Source organism: Apaloderma vittatum, unplaced genomic scaffold (genome assembly GCF_000703405.1).
Source record: "Apaloderma vittatum isolate BGI_N311 unplaced genomic scaffold, ASM70340v1 scaffold27653, whole genome shotgun sequence".
Taxonomy (NCBI): domain Eukaryota; kingdom Metazoa; phylum Chordata; class Aves; order Trogoniformes; family Trogonidae; genus Apaloderma; species Apaloderma vittatum.
In genome coordinates this window covers 14,049-38,092 of record NW_009707968.1, presented here as the reverse complement: position 1 = coordinate 38,092, position 24,044 = coordinate 14,049, and the positions used below count along the sequence as shown (strand labels likewise).

The 24,044-nt window shown below is 40.2% G+C and overlaps 1 protein-coding gene across 1 annotated transcript in view; it reads left to right on the top strand.

Moving 5' to 3' along the window:
* Positions 1-23,514, top strand: part of LOC104267270 (UPF0554 protein C2orf43 homolog) — a gene marked incomplete at its 5' end in the record, with an annotated part of 35,701 nt that extends 12,187 nt beyond the window's left edge. Inside the window, 2 exons of the mRNA XM_009866393.1 lie at positions 10,173-10,255; positions 23,323-23,514. Of these exons, the coding sequence (XP_009864695.1) occupies positions 10,173-10,255; positions 23,323-23,514 (275 nt within the window). The remainder of the gene's footprint in view (positions 1-10,172; positions 10,256-23,322) is intronic.
* Positions 23,515-24,044: the final 530 nt, after the last annotated feature.

Below are 24,044 nucleotides of genomic sequence, written 5' to 3'. Positions count from 1 at the left end.
TTTGTTGGAAAAGGAGCTATTCTAATTATTTCCTGAAATTCATTAGCCAATGAAGTTGGAAAGATTTTTTTGCTTTGTTTTTGTCAATGTTATTTCATAAGTATGGCATCTCTTTCTGTCTGTTCTTTATATCACAGTGAATTCATCTCCTTAGCACAGCAAAGAGTACAATATTGTTTTTACATAATTAAAATACCGACTACAGAGCAAAAACCACACAGAGACCTAGTCATAGCGCCACAACAGGGTTGATTTTTAAATTAATCAAGGCTATTTATATCTCTCAAAGTTTATCAGGGTTACGCTGAAAATACTTAACCCACTTTTGTATCTCATGGACACGTGCACCGTGTGTAAGTCTTTCTTTGTTTAAGATTTCTTTCCATACAGATGTAGTTCCAACTCATCTTGAACTTCCGCAGACCACATAATGTGAGACCTCAGTTTCTAGTGTGACTTTATGGTTAAGATAGCTCTCATCTAATCTTTTTCTTGCAAATAAGCAAGCAAATGATCTTTGGATATTCAATAATCAAACAAGAATTTTAAGGACCTGAGAAAAAAAGCCTATTTCAGTCCAAGTACAGGAAATCTCTCCATTGTTTCAAGAATCAAGTATAAAAAGAAATTTTATTTATCCCATGTTAGAATCATGTTTCTTTCCTCAAATTAGCACAGCTTTCCAAGTTCTGGCATAAATTTGTTGATACCCACAGAGCCAACTGATAACATATTAGTTTAGGATATAGCTCTAAAATCTTTAGAAAGTAGTACTAAGTCTGCTAGGTATTTGTTCCTTCAAAATTGGGAAATCTTCTATTTCATACGTGGTTTGTTTGCATTGTGGATATATTAATGTGTTTGAAGTTCAGCTCAATAGATAGTTATTCATCTAACAACTGGCTAATTGAATGGGTGGTTAAATAGCCCAAAGCACTGAAAAGCCTGATTGATTTCAGTCATTATTGTTTGTGAAAACTAATAATTTAGCTGAAGGATATTAAGTCCTTGCTGTGACACTTTAGGTAAAAGAGCTACCAGTGATATAAAGCACTGTTTTCTTTTCTGGATCCTTGGTTTTAGCCCAATCAGGGTTCCTCTATCACAAAACCACCACAAATAAATCAAACGCATTTTGGCACAGTTTGTCGTCTCTGCTTAGCAAATGTGTGAGGCTAAACTGACACTGATCCTTAATCACCTTTAATCCATGGAGAGGGAATGATCTTACCAGGGCAGGAGAAAGGTCATTGGCAGGATCATGGGGAAAAAAGTAAGTTGGCAGTTAATTTCATAAGCCTGACCTGGGAAAAAATGAAGGACTTCTGTTTTCAGGGTAATCTGTGCATAAAAAAGATCTGCATATAAAAAGTGAGGATATTTAAGAAAGTATTTATGTGTTAAAAGAATGATAAACATGGTATTTGTCTATTAAATCTTTGATTTCACTTCTAAGCTATAAGACTTTATTGTTTATAATAATTATATAATTAACAATAGATTTTTTCATTATTAAACTCTGTCAATCTGGTTATGAATTACAAGGGATATCTTGAGATAGAATAGAATACTTTGGGGTCCTAGAGATGTTGCCAGATACACTGGCCAGTTTCTGTAGGTTTGCAACCACATTTTCTTTTTCATTTATTTTACTATGTGAAAAACCCACATGAAGGAATATTTAGAGGCCATGATACTGCAAAGATTCGTGATAAATGCCTCAGTTTCTGAGCTATGGTTTATCCCACTTACTGAGGCCATCTCATAATGTATCAGTCTAGCATATGCATAAGTACGGATTTGAAGGAATGGGATTAGAAAATTAAGAGAAATTAGAAATTAAGAGAAATTAGAAAATTAAGAGAAAAAACCTGCTGAAATTGGGTTTAAAGTGTTAAACCAGATAAACAAATTGAACAAGCAAAAACAGGAAAGCAAAACCAGGAAAAACTGAAGAGCTTCTGTACATTTCTTTCCTAGAAATTCTAGGCTGGTTCAAGACCAAATCTTTAGGAGCCTGTTTCCTAGGACACCAAGAGTTGAGAATGCAGAGGTACTGGGCTTTTGCCGTGCAGCAGAGGATGAGAAAAGAATAATTGTTGTTCTCTCATCCAAAGTCTTTTCAGGAGAGCACTGCAGTGTACGTATCCTCAGTGGATGGAGATGGGTTCTTGAGTCAAACCTTTCCAAGCCAGGATTTAGGATTCTGCTCCACCCTTGATGTTGCAAACCATCCACACCAAGCCCAGTGCTCTTATGTCATCGCATGGGTCTCTGCCCAGAGTTCTGAAGTGCTCACATTCATGTCCATGAGAACTCCCTTCTCATTTCGGGGTCTGAACATCCAAGTTACCAAAGAAACCATGTGCACCATTTAATTGGTGTTCTTCTCATTTAAACATCTCATCTTTGCTGTGCTGTGGTGGAGTTCTTCAGATGCTACATATTTTCATGATTTGTCACTGATTACGTTCCTTATTCAGATAGAACTGCCAGAAAAACTCCCTCAACTGCACAGGTTTTCAGCTTGCTCATGCAAGCACTGCTTACACCTTCATTAATGTATTAAAACTAGAGCTGGAAATGGATTAAAACTAGAGATAGATCGGTTCAGATTGGACGTTAGGAAGAAGTTCTTAGTTCTTCCCCATGAGAGTGGTGAGACACTGGCACAGGTTGCCCAGAGAGGTGGTGGAAGCCTCATCCCTGGAAGTTTTGAAGGCCAGGCTGGATGAGGCTCTGGGCAACCTGATCTAGTGGGGGATGTCCCTGCCCATGGCGGGGGCGGGGTTGGAACTAGATGATCCTTAAGGTCCCTTCCAACCCTGACAGTTCTATGATTCTGTGGTTCTATGATTTTATGACAAGGTCAGCTTATTTCAGTTGAACCAAGTATCAGTTAAGGATTGATGGGAAACATGCATAGGTCAAACTGCAGGATGGTTCTAATCCTTCAACTATTTAACATTGTCACTTTAAGCTTCATTCCTGCAAAAAGGCAGCAGAACGTAACGCAGAAGTATATGTGTGTGCAGTATTGTGTCCTCCAAGCCTTTTGTGTTGGCTTCACTATGACAATTTAGAGAAGATTTGAATTTCAACAAGTACAGTACTCTCACAGAGACACATCTTGGCTTTGGGTACTTACGCTCTAGCCCTTAGCTCTGTTTTTGATGTATTTTGAAGATTTTCGTTATTTGCTCACTGTAAAATGCAACGTTGAAGGTAGTAGTGAGCAATTCTAGAGGGACATGATCAATTTGGCTCTGTAAATTTCATTATTATTATACATTTTTCAAGAACTAATTAATAGTCATTATATTTACACAATGCTTTTCACTTCTGGTATTTTTAAGACAATCTACAAAAACAACTTCATTGTCATAGCAGCCTGGAGCATATTTTTAAAATGAGGAAACCGAGACATACAAATTTTTTAATTTGCACAGGATCTCAGGGGACTCCAGTGATAGTCCAGAAAAATTCCAGACCTCCTGACCTTTCATCCCACAATTCAGTCTTGTCTTGCACTTGTAAGGATTTTTCAGAATGCTAATTTCAGTCTTGTCTTTTCTAAAGCCCAGATATTTCCCTCTTCAACAAATAATGAATAGTGGTGAATGCCAAGCAGGTTGAATCACCATAACTTCACCATAACTTCAGCATGGACACCGAGGTCATGACTCTGATACAACTTCCACACAGCCCATTGTGGGAGTTCTTCATGTTTGCATTCAACCCCAGGGTCCTGCAGACTCCTGGATGTGCCTCAGTCTCTGTAGCGACTCGTTCTGCAGATCTCGGTGAGGCAGCTTCAGCGCTCAGGAAATTCAGCACATGGGGTCGAGGCTGCGTTTTATGTTGTGCCTGAAATCATGAAAATCAAACCAATAAGCATTTTTCCAGGACTCTTGGTAATGGTTCTGCGAATTTTAAAGATTTGCAGCTGAAGCAAGCGTTAGCACAGGTTGGAAGTGTTTCCAGAGGCTGTAACACCAGGTAGCAAGTTCTGACAAGGTTATCTAACAAGATGACCTTCCTCTGTATAACTGAGTGAAAGATTTCAGAGGCCGTTCATTTTATATGTCTCAGCTTCTGGCTGTGCCCAGTTCACAGCCTGATTTTCGGAGCTGCTGAAATACTCATAGTAACAGTCCCTGCGACGTTTACTAATTACACACAAAAAGCAAGTGAGTTTTTCTGAGTTATTTCCTTCGAAAAAGCAGCTGAGTATTCATGGCATAAGGAAACAGAACAACTTTTTTTTTTTTTGTAAAAGGAAAGAACTAAATATTCAAAAAATGCCAAGGTTAGCAGAGTATAGCATTAGGAAATAGCAGAGAGATTTCTCCCTGAACTTGTGACTTAGCTTTCGAGAAAAATAGTTTTTCTGAAGAAGTCCTGTGTGACATTGCGCAGCAGCAGAACGTTACTGTTCCTCCTCTATAGTGGTATTTTTTTCAATATAACTTTCTCTAGCCATTAAATATCTTACAGTGTCATGTGGATTAGAGAGAAGCAATAGATTTAGGACATTTTGACCTATATAAAACTTTTTACAGTGTCTCCTATTATATTCTTATAACAAAGTTTGGGAAATATGACATAACCTGACACAAGTACTGGACAGATATATGACTGTTTGGAGAATGGGACTAGGGAGAATTTTTTAAACCCGAAAAGTGTAGCTAGTAGGAGCTTATAACAGTCTTAACTTTACTACTCAGTAGTTGTGTTAAGGGTGTGACGGACAGAATACAGTGGGTGTTTTCTGACTTTACAGAAAGTGCCATGCTCGAACATGCTGCAGGTATGCCGGAGAGGGACAGGTTCAAAATGACCTTCACAAGCTCAGAGAAGTGTTTGGAAGAGCCAGTTTGTTCTGTACATAAATGAAGTACAAGGATGGTAATACTTCTGCTAGAAAATATCGTGGGGATATCATGGGTCACAAGCTGATGTGAGTTATCAGTTCATGTTGTAAAGTGTAACGTGATTTTCGTATCTGTGAAGAAGTACATGGGCTGGAAGAGCTACAGCTCCACTGCTGAAGAGAGAAGCACTCTCACATAAGCTGAAATACTAAATACTGTGCCAGTGACATGCAAGAAAGAGATGAGCCACAGGATGTATCCGGAGGAAACCGAGCAAGAATGATAGCAAATGTAGAGAAAAGAACCTGAAAGGAGAGGTGGCTGGAAGTGCACGTTATCCGGCCTTTGTAGGTAGTTGCCCTACCATTAATTGTATTAACTGCATTTACAGAGAGAAGAGCTCCAGGCAACATACTTAGGTGTGAATGCACCAAATACACGAGTATCACTTTCCGCTGGCAGTAAGGCTCCTAGGTAATTGCATACAGCGTTAAAAAGTACTTCCTTTTATTGTTTTGCATTTTAATGCCTTGTGCTGTAGGAGAGGGAAAATGAGTGTATCATGAACATGATAGCAACAACACGTCTTTAAATGTACTTCTTTCACTGTTTTCAACACCATTCACAATTTGGCAGCATCCCACAGGCTGTGACTGCCGCATACACAGTTCTTTAAGAGTGGTCATGTTACCTGATTTCCGTGATGGTGCTGCAAAATTCTGTATCATCCTCCTACTATTTATGAAGCATATTATTTGATTATAATTTTGAATAAATGCCCATAGCGAACACTAATCTTAGGGTCTCTGGTTTCTGATTCCATTCTTTATATTAATTTAGATCTTGTAAGGAAAAAGATATTTACCTTTTTTTTGCCACATGTATGTTGCTTTCCATTTCTTCAGCTGGAATTTCATTTGCTCGTGCGTTGCTTTAGATCCTTCTCACTGCTTGGTCCTCACAAACTAACTAGCAGAATGCAAATGCTATCAATAAACTACTTATCCATTTGTCAGATCATTAAGAAATAAATTATTCATGATTTTAATGTGAAGCTGGACTAGATTCTTAGGCCAGGATTTGTCCTGCCTCAGTTCAGGCACTTAAGTTGGGATCTAAAGGCCTTATCACTGAAAAGAGCATCATCTTGAGAGGTGATTTAACCCACCTCAGAAATTATAAGATCACCAGGTGTGTTCAATGATTATTTAGAGATTTTAGTAAGAATCAATATTTTTTTTATATGTGTGATGAACCTAGACCTTATTTTTGCTGTGATGAAAACCAGCTAATCTAGTCCTAATCTTTTTTCTTTGCTTCCAGACTATTTCTTAACACATTACAACTTCCATTTTACATCTGTTTCGTTTCAACCAAAGTTTATTGTGTGAAGTGTAGCAAAGAGCTTTTAGAAGGCCAGTAATTTTTGTCATCTGGTTGTGTTTATTGAAACGTTCAAGAAATTATAGATAAGTAAAATGTTACTTTCCTTTGTAAAATCAACAGTGATTAGACAATATTTTATACTCCCCAAGCCACAGGACAGGGTGATCCTTATGTAGCAAGATTGTTATCAGCTCAGCAATTCTCTATTTAAGATTCTTTAAAACTCTTAAATGTACCTTCTAGCCCTGATGTATTCTGTATTCTCCACTGTTGCTACTTCTTGATACCTCACTGCTCAAAGAGTAATTGTTATCACCAGAAAAGCAACACAGAGAGCAGAAACTCCCTGAGTATATTGAACAAGGAAGTAGGGTGAAAAAAATTGAAGTTATTTAGCTTCCAAACAGTGTAATTATCTTCTTTGGCTACTCCCTTATCCTGTACGAATTCTGTTGAAGGCCTCTTGTTTCTGACACACCTAAGGAATATTTTATTGTTTATTTTTAAACCTTTTAATGTTTGTTCTTGGAAACCTACTTTTGCTCTTCGCAATTTCCTCTTACTTAACGCCTGCTGAAGTTTAAGTTCCTGTTTATTGGCTTCCCTAGGATCATGTTTCCAAAATTTGAAGGATTTCTGCTTGGTTGAAATAGACTCTTGAACCTTGCCATTCATCCGGTTCAGCTTAATCCTGCCTTCCTGGTTCTCTTTTATGCACAGTACACAAGCTTTGAGAGATGGTTCCTTTTAAAGTACCATCATTACTGCCTTTGCTGTCTTACAGTTTTACTTTGAGAATCTTTATGACTAATCTGTTTACTAACTGTTTGAATTCCACTTTATCTCTTTTTTTTTTTACTGCAAAAAACACACAAGCAACTCAGAAATATGAGCAGAAGAATCCGCTAAGAACAAGAGGTAGGACAGAGAAACCAGTCAGGTGGGAGAAGGGGAGCGGGGGAGTACTTACTCTTTCCACTTTTGCCACATGACTGAACTGGAGGTGGAGAGCTGCCTGCAGAATCCCAGTCACTTTGGATGAACTGGTAACTGTCAGGTTCTGCGCTGGTGGCCCACCAGGTTTTAAATCACTGCCTACCACCCACTGCTGATGCTGCAAGGTAACGCAAAAATTCTGGCTGCAGGTAGGCTATCCACTGGGTCCTACTAACAAAAACCTTATTCTGGACTGGCAAATAGAAGACCTGGCATACTAAGAGGCTCATATAATGGGTTGAGTACAAGTGCTGTTGCCAGATACCCTGGCAAACCCAGACTCTTGCACTTAAAGTTTTGTGAAATCTTGTAAATCCATAGCACGCCACACCAATCTACCTGAAGGACCAGCACGTAGACTAGCTTTCTGTGTTCTGCATTTCCTTCTGACACAAAGCAGTGCTTTTGACACACAGGTAGCTTCATTTATAAGGAGGAGTTTTCAGCATTGAAGCCATACTTCTCACATCAGAAACAGAAATCAATCTGAAGTTGATTAAATGCCTATGGAATTTCTCATTGTCTTTCCTCCTCTAATTTAAGGTTTTCCTAGGTGTTTTTTGAAGGTTGACACGTTCTAAGATATGTGTCCTTAAAACAAAGGTGTACAATGCCCCTCTACATTTGGAACTGAATTAAGAAAAGGAAGACCAATGTCAGGTTATGAACTTAACAATGCTGTAGATGGACAGACCTCTGCCAGCTGCACCACAGGATTAGGTGACCAGGTTGCTAGACTCAAAACTGCACCAAGGCCCCTTTGCCCAGTAGAATAGGATGGCACCGACAAATTTGTTGGATTATCTATATGATGTCACATCTGCAACCATTTCATCCTGTCTGGGAAAGGAAGAATTTGCACTCAACACTCAGTGCAGTCAACATTTAATTGGAAAAGGCAGAGCTCTCCAGGCGTGCGACTGAATTGCATCTTCTTTGGCTGACTCGGAAGCAGATACTACTTTCTAGGATTTTTTTTCACTTGCGCGTACTGGCTTTGTCTTGTAACATTTGATCTCTAGAGCCATCACTCATCTCTCCAGTGGCATTCTGTTTCCTTAGAGCACGGCTGGAATTCAGCCAGCTCCATGTTTTCGTCACCAACAAAGACCTATGTGATTGCCATTTCCTCGCCCATCAATGAGGGAATGTATTTTTCCTGTCTTAGAGCAGTATCAGATCCAACACTGTCATTAACTTTGTGCACAAAACTTCATTGGTTCAGATTTTAAAAATGGTCAGAGTGTCAGAGTCTTTCCATTTTCTCCTATTTTTCAGGAGAGAATTTAGTGTTTTAGAATACTTTTAGTCATTCTAGGACCTGGAAACGGAAATGCATTAAGGTGATTTATCCATTTAGGATCTTCCATTGTTTTTTTTCAAAATGGCAACAGAGGAGAAGAATATTGCCCTTCGTTCCCATATGTAAGTTATGTCTCTGTGATCCAACAAACAGAGTCTTAGACTATGAGGACAGGAGAAGCTTGGCCATCCTATTAACGCAGTAAACTGACAGGGCAAAAAAAGGTAAAAGAAGGGCTAATGGTTCAGATAAGTGATATCTGCACATTTCTTCAGTACAGCACTGATGTCAGAAATGGTTAGCCTCTATTAAAGCAGGCTAAGTCTGAACCCCCTTTGGAGGACGTCTCACTATCTGCCGCCATAATGCAACACTGATGGTCCTGTAGCAACTCTTGATTCTGCAGTTGGATACGTGAGGTTTATCCTAGCAGCAAAACTCATAATCTAACAGAAGTGTGCTTGTTCAAAGCCAGATTTTGGACTGTGCGCTGGAATTTCTTGCCAAGCTCACAGAACCTGGGCTAGGTGGACATGGTGTGATCCTCTGCGTCAAAATGTTTAAATTTATGAATATTTAGGCGTCCATGCAAACGGACCGACTTTTCAGAAGTACTTATTTCCCACTGCTGTCTAATATTCATGGCACTTGCCAGAACTCAACACCTCGTAAAATTGGACTGCTTTTAGTTAGGTATCTAAACGTTAGACTTAACATTAAACATCTATGTCTCTGGGACATTATTCTGCAGACGAACTCATGATAAATTGCACTGAGTCATTTTAATACCTTGCATTCCAGAAAGGTAAGGCTTAGACATTTGGTGTCCTGACGGGGTAAGTACCATCAGTATTATGCAGGACTGCAGTTTTTGGTGATACTTGTATTTGCCATTATTTTTAGTATTTGTTATGTTGAAAATTTAAATTACTTGCATATTGAAATGTCAGCACCTGAATATTGATTAATAATGTCTTTTAAAGTATGCCTTATATTTACAACTCATGCGAGCACTTCCTGAGTGATGTATTATGCTAACCTTTACCTTTCTAAAACTATGTAGTGAATACTAGGCATCAAAGTTCCTCCTCTGGTCAGTAAAAAGAGAATCATCATTAGGGGGCCAGTTAGCTCAGTCAGTTGAGCATAGCACTAGCAACGCTAAGGTCGTGGGTTCGATTCCCATTTGGTCCCCATGTGTTGCCTGATCTAGTTGCCAGGTGGCATCCCTGGTGACAGAGAGGCTGGATTAAAATGATCTCTAAGGTCCCTTCCAGCTAAGGCCATTCTGTTATGATTCTATGATCACCATGGGCTGATTCAGAAGTCTGTAAGATAGATGGATAGAGATACATTCTGAAAGTGTGTTTTCTCTTTCTATTAACTATGGAATTAATTAATGGAAGCTGACTTAATTTAGTCTATATACCTTTTCAAGGATTCAGTTAGGTGAGATAAATTCTACCCATGCTGTCATAGGGATTCTTTTCAGTGGGATTGTCAGGATGATGAGCTCTCTAGCTGCTTATCTTGTTACAGGATTTGGCCCATGTTGTGTTTCTTCTAAAAGATTTGCCGTGTCCTTACATTATTTCATGTTTCTTTTTCTGCAGCCAACATCTTGTACATGGCAAGCCAAGAAATGATGAAGGTTGTGGAGAGAGACAGTACAACCATAAAGCAAAATTTAAAGAAGGTAACTATTTAATCTTCAGAATTTCCTTGGGAAGTCCACATGCCTGAGGAAACATTGCATCCAGTCAAATTTGTGCAAAACCAGAATTTCAGTAGGCAAAGCTTATATGTTAGTGTCTTTCCACTGACCTTGGATAAGCAGAGTCTCTGATCATCAAAATACCATTGATCCACACCTCTGTAGATGTAGCGTTCACCGCTGTCAGATGTAGTGTCCCATCTGGTATGGCTTCCTTGATGGAGGAGAAAACACCCTCTGTTGTGACCAAGCCTGAGATGTGGTTCCCAGTGAGATGAGCAGGGGTTACCTGGGTTCTGATCAGACAGGCAGATGGCCAGCCAGGACATGAGTGCAGGCTGATTGACAAAGTCCTCTGCCTTTGCTGCTGTACGGGTCAGTCAGAACATGTACCATCTGTGTTGTGTCATGTCAGTTACTATCATGGGATTCTGCAGGCTTGATCAAAACATTATAGAGAGGAGTCAGCAAAATTGTTACGGCTCCGCAGTTTCAGCCCTTTGACTGCAGTGTAGGAGAAAGATACAGAAAGTATGAAGTACTATCATTATGGTTGGAAAAGACCTTCAAGATCATCAAGTCCAACCATTACGTGACTCTAGCAGATCTGCTTCTAAACCATGTTCCTGAGCACCATGTCCAGACAGCTTTTAAATACATCTAAGGATGGACATTCAACCACTTCCCTGGACAGCCTGTTCCAGTCTTTGATAACCCTTTCAGTGTTCCTCCAGTTCTGCAGTTGAATACGTGAGCTGGAACTACTCTTATACAAATAAATGAAGTAGTTTCGGTCGGACCGTTCTCCTGCGCTGAACTTTCCTGTCTGGACAATGTATTGTTGAAAGAGATCTTGGTACAGTTTTGATGTGGACCAATAGCGTTCTCCTGGTAGTCAATTCCCAGACATGATTCAGGGCTTGGCACAGGCCGGGAACTGTTTGTAACTGGGGTTTTGATGTGGTCACCCTGTTTTGGAAGTTGAGAGAATTCAGTAGTATGGCCATGGTCAGACAATTCCAGATGGCTTATAAGCCAGAAGGCTCACAGTTAATAAACTTGTGTAGCCTTTGTGTGAGTAGGTAGTCAGTATAACATATTAGTCTACTGTGTTCCCTTCCTTCCCTCCATTTTTTTGTATCATCCCTGTCTTTCTGCTGGAAGAATGCTTCCTGTACTTCACATTGGCAGAGATTTTCCTTGGAGAATAGAAATTTCTAGGACAGAGGTCCTAAATCTCTGTAAGATTACTTTGTGCCTTGTAAATAGATATGGTACAGAGTTCACTTCATAAATCATTCTTTCTTTTTTCGGCTGAAAATGGATTTATTTTTTACTTTTCCCATTTGCCTTCTCTGAACTTTGAAAGATATGTTCAGCTGTTTCGGTTCTAGGAGGGTTTTTTAAGGAGCTGAAATAGCACATGTGAACAAGGAACACTGCACTAGGCAGGCCTAGTTTTTCACATTTTTCTTGCAGGGTCCCACAGCACCCAAGTGAAGCAGGTAGCAGGGTTCATTGGCTGTTCCAGACAAGGCAAAGCAATGAACCAGGTCTAGCATCCCTCCAGAGCATCCAGTCGGAAGCAAAAGGAGGCAGGGACAGAGACAGGACTATGGAGGGGCAGAGACGGGGCTACAACGTGGGTCAAAACTCCATCCAGGGGGCATGGCCAAAGACATGACGGAAGGTGGAAGGGGGTTTTCATGCAGGTGACAAGCTGTGTACGATGTCGGTCCAGGTCACTCTAGGATGCAGGGCTGGGGCCAAAGCTGGAGGCAGATACTCCTGCGATGTAGCCTGAGAGGCAGATACTAAAAGCGAAGGACAGGGTACAAAAGTGAAGAACCTGCAGGAGCAGGACTTCAAGTCCTTTTTGGAAATTTTAATCGCAAGCCTACATGCTTGAAGTTAAGCATAAAAGCTTGGTTGGATGCGGGCGATAGTGGTGACAATCCTCTGCAGCTCCAGTGACTTCATGTTGTCTACTTGGATGCTTCACATCACAAAAACACTAACTTCTTGTGCCAAATGAAGGCCTGTAGCCAACAGTTAGAGTTTGCAGGTGTCCCAGTCTGCTTCATCTGTGCTTTTGTTGACTCTGTCAATCTAAGCGTTACCTTGGCAGGCAGGCGCTCTTTTAAACCTGTGTTAACTTTCTTTTATTGATTCTTCTATGTCATCATACTTTTAAGGTGGCGAACATACTCAAGAAAACAAAAAGCTGAAGTGAGCTTATAAGCAGTTGGCAAACTGAAGAAAAAGCAGGTCTGAAAATGAAGCTAAACGCTTCTCTTTTTTCATCTTCTAGTAGCTTCTGAAAATGTAAGAATTAAGGAAAAAATTTTGAGCTGGCATTATGTTAAATTTGAAGTGTACTGACAATAAAAATGGGCTTAACTTATAAAGGTTGGAAGTTTATAAAAACAGGAATGATAGTCCAAGTTGCTATAGAACTGGCAAGCTGTCACTTGAAAAAATTTATACGGTTTAGTAGTCACTGTGATCATATGCTAAAAGCCAATCTTAACACCTGACTTTGCCAGCTGCTGTGGAATAGAAAAGTTATTTCTGGATCTTATTTGCATTCTGTGATCTGAAGAAGCACGAAGAAGAGACACTAAATTATTCCAATCTTTTCCTGCCCAAGTTTAAATATAATTATTACTAGTTAGGGACAAGGAGAAATTTTATCTCCAGACCCCAGATTTTTAATCTAACAGTGCTAATTGCTCAGATTTACATTGAAAGAATGGGAGCTGGAATATTATTTGGATATTATTTGAATATTATTTGAATATTATAATCTTCTAAAGACAGAAGCTCTGCACATTAAATGGCAACAGAACTATATGAGGAGGATAGAGACCTGTCTTCTAATAAACTAATATATAATAGAGCATTTAAAATACTGGCTCTAAAGCTGTTTGTCAGGACCAAGCAGTCCATGAATGCAATGACACAGGCAGTTGTGATAAATCACAAAATAAGGTAGGAGGTACTGATACAAGATTTGCTCAGCTTTGATGGTTAATTATCATTAGGTGATTGTGTCTAAACCAGCTGAGCTATGTTCTTTCACTGCAATAACACCCACTCCCTTTCCTAACAGAAACTGGAGGCAAAGATACTACTGCACTAGAGGAAGTTTATTGTAATTCTTGCATCGAAGGAAGTGGGTGTAATTCTGTATTCTTAAAAGATGGATCAGCACTAAGTATCACGGAGCTTTTACAGATAGAATAAAAATTTAAAACGGAAAAGGCAGATGGTTATGTTGGGCATTCGTTCACATGCCTGTGATGGACAACAATACTACTACATAGAGGCGCTCTAAGGCACTGAATTTTTTAAGTCCGCATCATGCCACAGTCATTGCTTTAAGACTTAGACTTATTGACTCTTTTTCTATCAAGTAAGCTTATAAACATTATCAGGAAGATACTGCATTAATGGGCAAAATGGGTGCTTACCCAGGAAATTTTGTTTAAAGAAATCACCCCTCAGATTTTATATTTGCTGAGATATATTTTGTTCATTTCTTCATGTGTAGTAGGATCTGGTCCAAAGCCCATCGAAATCAGTAGAAGAGCTCCAACAAACTTTGGGAAATCTTGGATCACTTTGACCATGAACGTTCTGTAGTGGTTCGTAATTTCTTAAGACCGTAAATCATGTCCTCCACTAACTGAAAATCATGATTCTTTTGGTTAGCATGTTAAACCAAAACCAGGTTTATATGCTCCTTGAGTTTAGTGGTCTGGTGCAGCAGATACATTGATTGAAAAAGATAGGAAATACCTGAAGCAGAGATACAAAGATGAAAAATAATCTGTTGTCTGAGAAGAAGCATTTTTTAATCAAATGGGGAAAAGTAATGGGGGAAAAAAATGGAAGTTTATGGATAAATAAACCTATTTTTACTCAGACTGAAGAAGTTTCTATTGTGGGGGGCTTATAACCACCCATATGTAGGTGGTTAGGAGAGGAAGAAATTCAGTTCTGAAAAAATTAAATGAATTAAAGTATATATTTACTACTTCCTGCTTATTTCAATGTTGCATTTGGAATTTAAAGTGATACAAATTTGTATCACACCAATAATACCAGAGAAAGTGTGTTTTCCAAGAGCATCAACCTAACAGTGATATGCAGAGATTTAGAGTAAAAATTGCAGAACAGAAGTATTTCCTTTCCATGGAAAAGTGCTAAGTTTTTCTTTCTATTGTCTTTGCTGGAGAAAATTTTTAATCCTGAACAACCAAGAACTATTTTGACCCCTGAAGCGGCTGTTTTGATGTTGCCCAGTGTTTTCGCTTGAGTCTCTGTAGACATCCACTGAGGCTTGGTAATTATTCCCAGTGAGAGGAGCATGATCTGAAGATAAGTGGTTAAAAGAACACTACAAATACTTCGCCTGCCCACAGCCTGAGTGAATTGCTTGCCTACATTTGTGAAAAACCTTCCAAACCCTCTTTCTGAATAGGTGCAAAGTGCTCTCTCGAGCCAAGAACACCTCTTTTTTGGCTGGTCTCACATCCTTTTTGGCCTGCGCTCCCTGGAGGTGCCAAGTTGAAGTCAGGGAAGTTGCACATGTACTTGGAGATTTTGGTGCATGTGTCATTTAACCACAAGAACAACCTTCTCTTTGAAGCTCCCTTTTTTTTCAGCAGTTTCTCTCGTCAGTGGAAAAGGATCCCAGTGAGGATTCAAAAAGTTCAACGTACCACGATATACTTATCTGTGGTATTTCACTTCTGCTGTAACTGAGCTCCTGTTACCATCCCTCATGCTGTGTGGTATTCTAATAAAGAAGCGATGACATGTATTTCCAGGATTTTTGGGACAGATATAAAATGTGCGCTACACACAATGAGCAAAGGCAGCAACGTTTCCCCAGCCTTCTGAAAAATACTTAAGAAGTTACCATCCAACCCTGACTGCCCCTTCATCACTTACCTTCCACCACTCTGCCACAGAGCTCATTGCAAGGCAGTGAATAAAATTGTCATTTACAGCCAGATGCTGATCCTGCTGTGCAAGAGAGGTCTGACTGATTCACCTTAGAACAAGTCTGGGTGAACGTAGACAGTGTCAGGCTGTTATTCAGAGGGAGATACTGTTTGCAGTAAATACAGCTGGAACAATCTGGCCCAGTAATAGTATTCCTTAAGGAGTGATTTTGAGTCTTGTTTGATTTTATTTTGATATTTATACAGACTTTAATTCTGAAATATTCACGTGTCCTGACACATCTATACATAGACCCTTGAAATGCTTTTAAGTCTTTACAAGTAACATAGATAATATAAATAAGTTTAAACTTTGGTTTGTTGATAAATCCCGTGCATCCTTTTTATAAGCACATCTTCACTTTGCATTGAGTTTGACCCTTCATTATCTTTGAGAAAGTGGCCTCACTTGATCCCTGGGGTCTGCATGCAGAGCAGCTGGTAGCATTGCTAACAAACTGCAGCAAAGTTAACAAGAAACCCTTTCCCCTTCCTCGAGTTGCGACATTTCCAGTTAACGCTGACAAAGACATGAAAACAGAAAATAAAACCAAAACTTGCCGCCTTCCTTGCGTTAAATAAAATCATCACAAGTACTTGAACTACCCATTACACATTTAATACAGCCACTACTGGTCAGGACTTAAAAATAGCATTGTGTACCCCAGATTGTCAACTGCCTCTTCTCAAAATGGTCTTGCAGAAAAAGTTTAGCTTCGTACTGCCGTTGGAAAGTTGGAGAAATCCCAGTTCTGGTAAAGCAAGCTGAGAAGCAAATTCCAGACACTGTCATCAAACCAGCCAATCTCAACCACAGCAAGTTCGTGAGGGGAGAGAGAGGTGGTGGCTCAGAGAAGCAGATCCTGAAGCATTTAGGGCTACGCAGGGCAACAACAGTACTTTGAGCTCTTCCCAGAAACTGATTAGTAAAGCCAAAGTACAACTGAAGCAAGTAGAAAAACACTAGTGTGTCCCAAACCAGCCTGTTCCCATGTCATTTCTATTATTCTTTTGGCAGGGTAAGGTGGAGATGCTTTCATAATTCCAGAGAAGCTAAGTCATTTTCTATAAATCTTGATTGAAACTAAACTTAATTCTAGGCGAATGCCTTTTAAACTAGCATTCATGCGAGAGCAAATGAAACTAGTCACTGGTTACCGTTGAGAGATGTCACCCAGAGAGAAGCTGCTGTCTCAACCAGTAAATGTGTGTGGGTGTAGCACTGATAAAAAGTGAATGTATTGGGGACAAGGATTTCAGCAAGGACACTGGTACGGTCTCGCTTGCCATTGCATGTGTGCCGCTAGTTTTTATCCACAGAGATCAGTCCTTCGCTCTTTGCCATCTGCTGGAGTGGTGCCTGCCCACATAATGAGCCTAAAGTTGTTATAGGCTGTACCGAATTCCAGAGAGATAGAGGAAACTCAGTTAATATTTTTTAACTTCTGGGATTTGTTTTTCAGTGTTGACCTATGACGGCTACAGAAGAGGAGTAAAAGAAATCTCTCTCTGTAATTTATACTTCTGTGAGCTGTCATACATACTAAAACAAGTGCCAATGGAGTCAACTGCAGGAAATCTTTATTATTTTCTTAGAAACTCTTTAAAATGTAAACATCCTGTTGATATGAATCTCAGATTCTTCTGATGTTTACTTAGCAGCTGCCATCATTGTGCAGCGTCTGAGTACACATTCCATATTACAGGGTACTGGGCTGACAGAGCCCTATTCTGACTTGTGTTTTATTTTACAGAAGCTAATTTTGAAAATATTTCTGAGCATTTAAATGGTAAAACATTGTAAAAGAACATTGCTGTTATTTTAAAACTCTTTGAAACTTAGAAATTGTGTAAATACGCTATTGAAATGGCCAGCAAAGACAACTCACATCCCTTTACTCTGTCCTCGTCGTCAGATCCTGAAAGAGAATTTGTTTTAATCACTCCACAAGCAGGGTATTGCATCAGGAATCGTATAAAGTCTTTCTTCTGTCCAGTGGTAGCTGCCATTTCCCTTCTGAGTCAGGAGTACCTGGAAGACGCAGCATTCGGTATTGCAAAAGAGAAAAAAATAAACCGCTCACCCTCATGGCAGAAAAGTTAGAAAATGCAAATATTGAAAAGTTTAAGCCCAGAAGAAAGAGAAAAAGAACCTTCTATTTAGTGCTTTGTAAATCTGTTAATTTTTGAGCTAGTCTCATTATTTTGGGGGCCTGACTCACCGTTTTTGAATGCTTAGGCTGGCAGCAGTTTTCCATTGCTGGTACAGTGCTTGTGCTGACTCAGGATGTCTTTAGAGCCATGCACCGTCCCCAGGAAAATATGTACTTTACAGACCCATGCAAATTGTATAGTGCATGCCAGTGTTTCCTACCATTAATGAAGATCCCATGTGCCTCCGGTTTACACATGTCGTTAATTATTCCTGCCTGTGTGCTGCAATAGCTGAGCTCCTGGTGTTGAAGATGAGAAGATTTAGATCCTGGAAACATTTGTTTTAAATATGCCTAAAATGAATCTGTCTTAATATATGAGGAAAATAGGTGACTCCCAACATATATTTTGCATCTCTGTGTGGCATAGGCAAAGAGCACATACATTTTGTCATTCAAAGGGACACCAAGGGCACAAATGACAGTCAAGTACCTGTCAGATTTCATAAGCTCTGTACCACCATCTGGATCACTGAAAATTTACACCTTAGCTGCAGTCCTGCTTATAGATTTTATTGCGTAATTCACTAACAGGGAAGCATTTTGAAAACAATTCTGAATTCTCTTGGCAGTTTCTAATTAATTAGATTTGCAGGCGTAGAGACACAGACACACGGAATGCACACACCAACATCGGCACATGAAATAAGCAGACAGAAGAACTGCAGCATCAAATAAAATTCTCCAGGTCTTCCTGTTATAAAACTGCTCTTTGTTAGTTGATTATAATGTACCCGAACATTAATTGCATGTTTGACACAAGTGTCTGTCCCACCTTGACTGTTTATTTCTTATTTCAGTCCATGCGGTTCTGCAATATCTTCAAATAAGGCTCAGAGGAAAATGCATTGTTTTTTTGTGGTAAAAATTCTTGGCTGTTTATTCCAGCGCAGAGGAGATAGGTGCTGACCTCATATAGAGGGAACTACTGAGTGAGGGGCACCTTGCTCTTGACACCCACTCTTCAGATATTCATATACATTAATAAGGTCCCCTCTCAGCCTTGTTGTTTCAAGACTAAACAGCCCCAGTTCTCTCAGTCTCTCTTCATAGGAGAGATGTTCAAGTCCCTTCATCACCCTCGTAGCTCTCTGTTGGACTCTCTCCGGTAGGTCCCTTTCTCTCTTGGACTGGGGAGCCCAAAACTGGACACAGTATTCCAGGTGTGGTCTCACCAGGGCAGAGTAGAGGGGGATGAGAACCTCCCTAGACCTGCTGGACACACTTTTCTCAAGGCGCCCCAGGATCCCATTGGCCCTCTTGGCCACAAAGGCACGTTGCTGTCCCATGGACAACTCCACTAGGACTCCAAGGTCTTTCTCCAAGGGGCTGCTTTCCAGCAGGACGGCCCCTTATCTGTCCTGGTACCTGGTGTTATTCCTCCCCAGATGCAGGACTCCACACTTGTCCTTATTGAACTTCATGAGGTTCCTTTGCCCAGCTCTCCAGCCTGTCCAGGTCTCGTTGGATGGCAGCACAGCCTTCCTGGGTGTCAGCCACCCTTCCCAGTTTCGTATCATCAGTGAACCTGCTGAAGGTGCACTCTATCCCCTCGTCAAGGTCGATGAAGATATTGAACAAAACTGGACCCAGTGCTGATCCCTGGGGAACACCACTGGCCACAGGCCTCCAACTTGACTCTGTGCTGCTGATAACCCCATTAGAGTCAATAGAAATCCATTTAAGAACTCAAGGTAGAATTTGGCTCCTAAACATGGACATCTGGTTTAACTTTGGTCACTGTGGACTATCCCCATTTGGCTTCAAGCTGTTTTGCCAGAAAGTTGTGAGTCTCCTATAAAATGTCATGCCTGCCAGTCTCATGCAGATGCCTCAGATATCTAGAGCATCTCAAATGGCAGTAGGTACCTACCTGTTGGCAACTGAGTTCTTAGTGGAGTCTGAAGTGCAGCTTCACCCACCTTATAGTAGGTACCTGCTGTTTCAGCTGAATGGCTCTCTAAGCACCCATGGCTTTATTGAATATATCTTTCCCTGACTGTGTGGTGGGAACTTAGATGCCTGGTACATGTGTACCACAGTACAGTATTTAGATGTTTTTTATGCTGAGCTGAATTCAGCCCTGAAACTATGAACAGCTGTTGGTTTGAGATGTATTTGAAGAGTAGGGCTAGAAATAGAGGCTCTAGACAAGTAAAAAAGTGGAGAATTGCTAGGGGTAAAAGCAATTAGAGTTGGATTTGAAACTCAGAATGAGATGGAAAAATCAGAAGACTAAAATTTGGACTTGTCAGGACAAGAATGTGGGGCTAGTATAAGGAGCAGAAGTAGTGGAAATTGTAAATAACTAAGGAGAGTAAAGCTGAAACAAACCAAAGAGGGGTAGAGAAGTCCCGAGACCAAAAAGGACAAGACAGAAGTAATATCTGGAAAGACTGGACAAGCAAATGAACAGACAGTTGGTAAATATTCCACCCTTTTCTGCTTGGTATGAAACTTATATTTCCAAAATTTTACCATTCCTGTTGTCAGCGGGTGCCTTTGACTATGTTTGCCACAGAAACAGGAGCAATACAATAGAAGAGAGTTTCTAGAAATAAATAGTAAATGGTGAGGAGGATCTGATGTCCTCAATGTGGGCATCTCAGAGGCTTATTGCCAACCAACAGTTGTCTGGTCCCATGGACTGACTGCTCGTTAGTGGCTGGAGCTCACTTAAGTGTGATCCTGAAGAGCATCTTTGCCTTAGTTTCAGTTGAAAGGAGTTCATACACTCCAAGACTATTCTGTGATGTGAACCAAAGCATGGTAAAGCTGGTCAAGCATGACATTTGCTTCAAAAACACGCAGTAGATCCAAACTAAATTGCTGATTTCAGTGCTGGACACCCCCAGTGTGACACCCATCAGGAAGGCGTCCCATGTTCCTCTGGCCAGAAGCTGACAGTGGTTGGTACTTCCTGCAATTGCACCATTACCTTAAGGGAGGGAGGCCTAAAGCAGCGACGTCATTCATATTTTTCATAGATGGTCACAGTTTGTCCTCACTTTTCTGATTATCTCATTTAAGACCTTGAAATCTGATTTACAGGCAGATACAGAGTGTTTCTGAGCACCCACAAATGAAGTTTAGGAGTGCTATCCCTTGAGCATGACCAGTACTCTAATGCTGCGCACCTGCTCTAGGTGTTTCTGTCTACACTACAGACTTTCAAATTAACGTATGTAGTTTGACATTAATTTCTGTGCTCCCCATCTGCAAAAACAGATAAAAGTGGCCGCCAAAGTGGTGCAAAACTAAATTAATAAATGCGAGCATGAAAATCCCATAGTGGTGCATGCCAGAGGAATGCACATAAAAAAACAAATTCTGTCTGTAAACCGTGAAATATGTAGTAAATAAATCCTCAGGCCACACACGGATTTTAAAACAAAAAATACTATCAAATAGCAGCTCATCAGCTGAACGTCATCCTGTCAGTGGATTGAATGAGTCAGGGATCCTTTGGATCGTGCAGTGAAAGATTAAACCATAATGCAAATAAACCAGAGGCAAGCTAAGAATGCACATAAATCCTTTGTTTAGGCATTTCCAAATCTGTGAGTTCTCAAGTTTACAACCCTACCTGGAGAGTAGCCCATTTCGCAGCTCATGCAGACTAAGCCAAGAATTTTATCCACCTTTGCAAGTGTAAATGGCTTACATGTAAATGACATCTTTTTCTAAATGATCACATGATGAGACTCTACAACTAGCCTTCCAAATTATCTATTAATTTCAAGGACTACTCCATTAATGGAGTAATTCAATTTCTTTTTTTCTCAGTTTCATTATCTTTATTTTTGTATCTGTTGGTAATGGGGCCCAGGGTTAAACATAATTCAGTCAGGTGTTTGGCTTTCAGGAGGCCTGAATGCAGCTGGCCATTTAACGTTGACTTTTTTGAAGAGTTTTTATGAGTGTGACATCCTGTGATTTACGAATCAAAGACAGAATCAAAAGAAATTTCCTGGTAAAGCAAACGACATACTTTGTTTCCAGCAATTAGTGAGTGACAAAGGAAACCAATAATGTTGGTTTATGTTCTATGTTTTATGTATGTATAGAAGTATAACTTGGGTTGGTGTCTATGCAACTGAGATTTTGGACAGAGCCAATAGTAATGTCCAAGATTTGGGTGCACTTCAACAAGAAAAAAACGAGTTAGACAAAAACTTGTAACATTTTGTGAAATGCAGTCTGGGCTCTTAGCCCACCTCTGCCCCAGTGGGTGCGTTTCTTTCTGTTCCACATGGCTACAAAAATGATGGAGCTGAAGATTTTTGTGATGAAAGTAAAACTTCTTCTCCTCTAATTTATGTTAGCAGTGCTCAATTTTTCACTGAAGTACAGAAATGAAATATAGAACAAATGAGAGTAGTGGAATGGGGCCAAGCTCTGTGTGATATTTAGGGCAATCGACATCATTCTGGTACCTGCATTCAAACATTTTAGCATAAAGAGTCCACGACATTAATCTTCTTCCTGTGTCGTTTTAAATCCACTGGTTTTTACTCTCTCCCAGACAACCACTCTCCCTTCAAATACTTCATTGAAATTGAAAAACATAACTAGAGCATGCAAAGTTGAGATGAAAATGGGGGAAATGATGACTTGAGAAAGAGTGACATTCAGGGTTTCTCAGGGAGAAAAAAGACACTCCATTGAATATGGTATTTGCTTGGAATTTATGACTTTTGTGTTTAGGTGGGCCTTGTAGCACCTGCTTCATGTGTGTCATTGAACAAGGTTATCAGGGCAAGATCAAAACAAAATGGACTTTGGTAGAATTTTAGTTCCACGTTACAATCCAAAAGAAAATTGCTCATTGATCTCCGGCAGGTGTCTGTGCTCTACATGGGCGACTCTTCACAAAGATAAGACAGAGAGTTGGGATTGTTCAGCCTGCTGAGAAGAGAAAACTACAGGAGACCTTACTGCAGCCTTTCAGTACATACCAGGTCAGGGTAGACAGGGCTCTCAGCAAGCTGATCTAATTGAAGATGTCAGTGTTCATTGCAGGAGGCTGGACTAGATGACCTTTAAAGGTGCCTTCCAACCCAAGCTATTCTATCATTCTAAGATTCTATGATTATAAAATTCCCCAAGCAAAAAAAAAAAAAAAAGAAAATTGCGTCTGAGAATGGTCATAATTGCTGTTATTCTGACATGGCTGAGTGGATCATCTCTAGTTTACATCTAACATCAAGGTGAACAAAATTAGGTTCTCCACCACCTAAGAACCCAACCAGGCAGGTGGTTTGAGATCATGTCTAGCAGATTTCAGTAAGACCAAGCTACTCATAAATGTGGAGTAACCTCCTACTTTCTCTTAGTTTATATCCAGAAGAAAGCCATAAAAGTTAGCCCCTTCAGCTGGAACAAAATGTCAAGTTTACTGGTAATTTTGTTATTTGATTAAATAGCTAGAAAGTTAACAAAGAAAACAGCTACTAGCTAGAGAAGACACAGAAGCTTGCCTGGTTAGGGGTGGACCTCATGGAGAAGAAGATGTTTTGACCCATAGTAACAAATTTCTGAAGATAGCCAGACTTTTATCAGCAGGTCTCTGTTTTCGTTGTTAAGCTTGTATTGTGTTCCGTAGTTTTACAGATAAGGAAACTGAGTCACAGAGCATTTAATTGGCTTCCTCATAATTGCAGACTTGGAAACAACCAAGAACTACCAACTTGCTATTCCTCACAGTGTATCTTGGATCATGAAGCATCGTTTATTTCTAGATAATTCAGTGTTCTTTGTTTGGATATTAGTTGCTTCATTAGTAATTTCTCAAATTAATGATTTGATATGCTTTGATTTCTAGCTGATTTTTTACTATGGAACTGGAGACAGCTGGTGTCCACAGCACTACTATGATGAGATCAAAATGGATTTTCCGGACGGGGACATTCGACTTTGTGAGAAAGGGCTCCGCCACGCCTTTGTGCTAGATGCCAGCAAGGAGATGGCTGCCATGATTACAGACTGGCTACAGGATGATCTGACCAAATTATAAACACGGATTCAGTGATTAACAGGAAAAAGATGTAATTATTTTGTGAACGTGTAATTTTTTGTGAGAGAGTCCGTCCTATTTTTTTTTCTGTTTATTATAGATTATGGCTTGTTTTCTATTGAGATGTTTTAGAGAAAGCTAAGAGAGACTGGCTGGTCCAAAGTATAGTTTTATTGATTCACTGGTGATGCACCTGCATCCTGTGTCTTCAGGACTCTGCAGGACTTGGCTAACAGTGGAATATTTATTGTCTGCTAGCACTCTAGTCGACACTGGCACTAGATTCACTGGCTACGGGTGTACCTCAGTTAGTACCACCTGCCTCACCTGTCCAGGTAACCCTGGTGCGTGGCAGCCAGAAGAGCCCAAGGCCCCAGGACAACCCTGACGTTGTCTCCTGCCAGCTCTGGTGGGGTTGGTGGTCAGTCAGAGGTCAAGCTGAGCTGAAGATGAGTACAAGAAAGACATGTGGATGAGGTGTGCCATTTCTCCAAGTCTAGGAAAGGGGTTCAGGTGCTGCCAGGACTCTA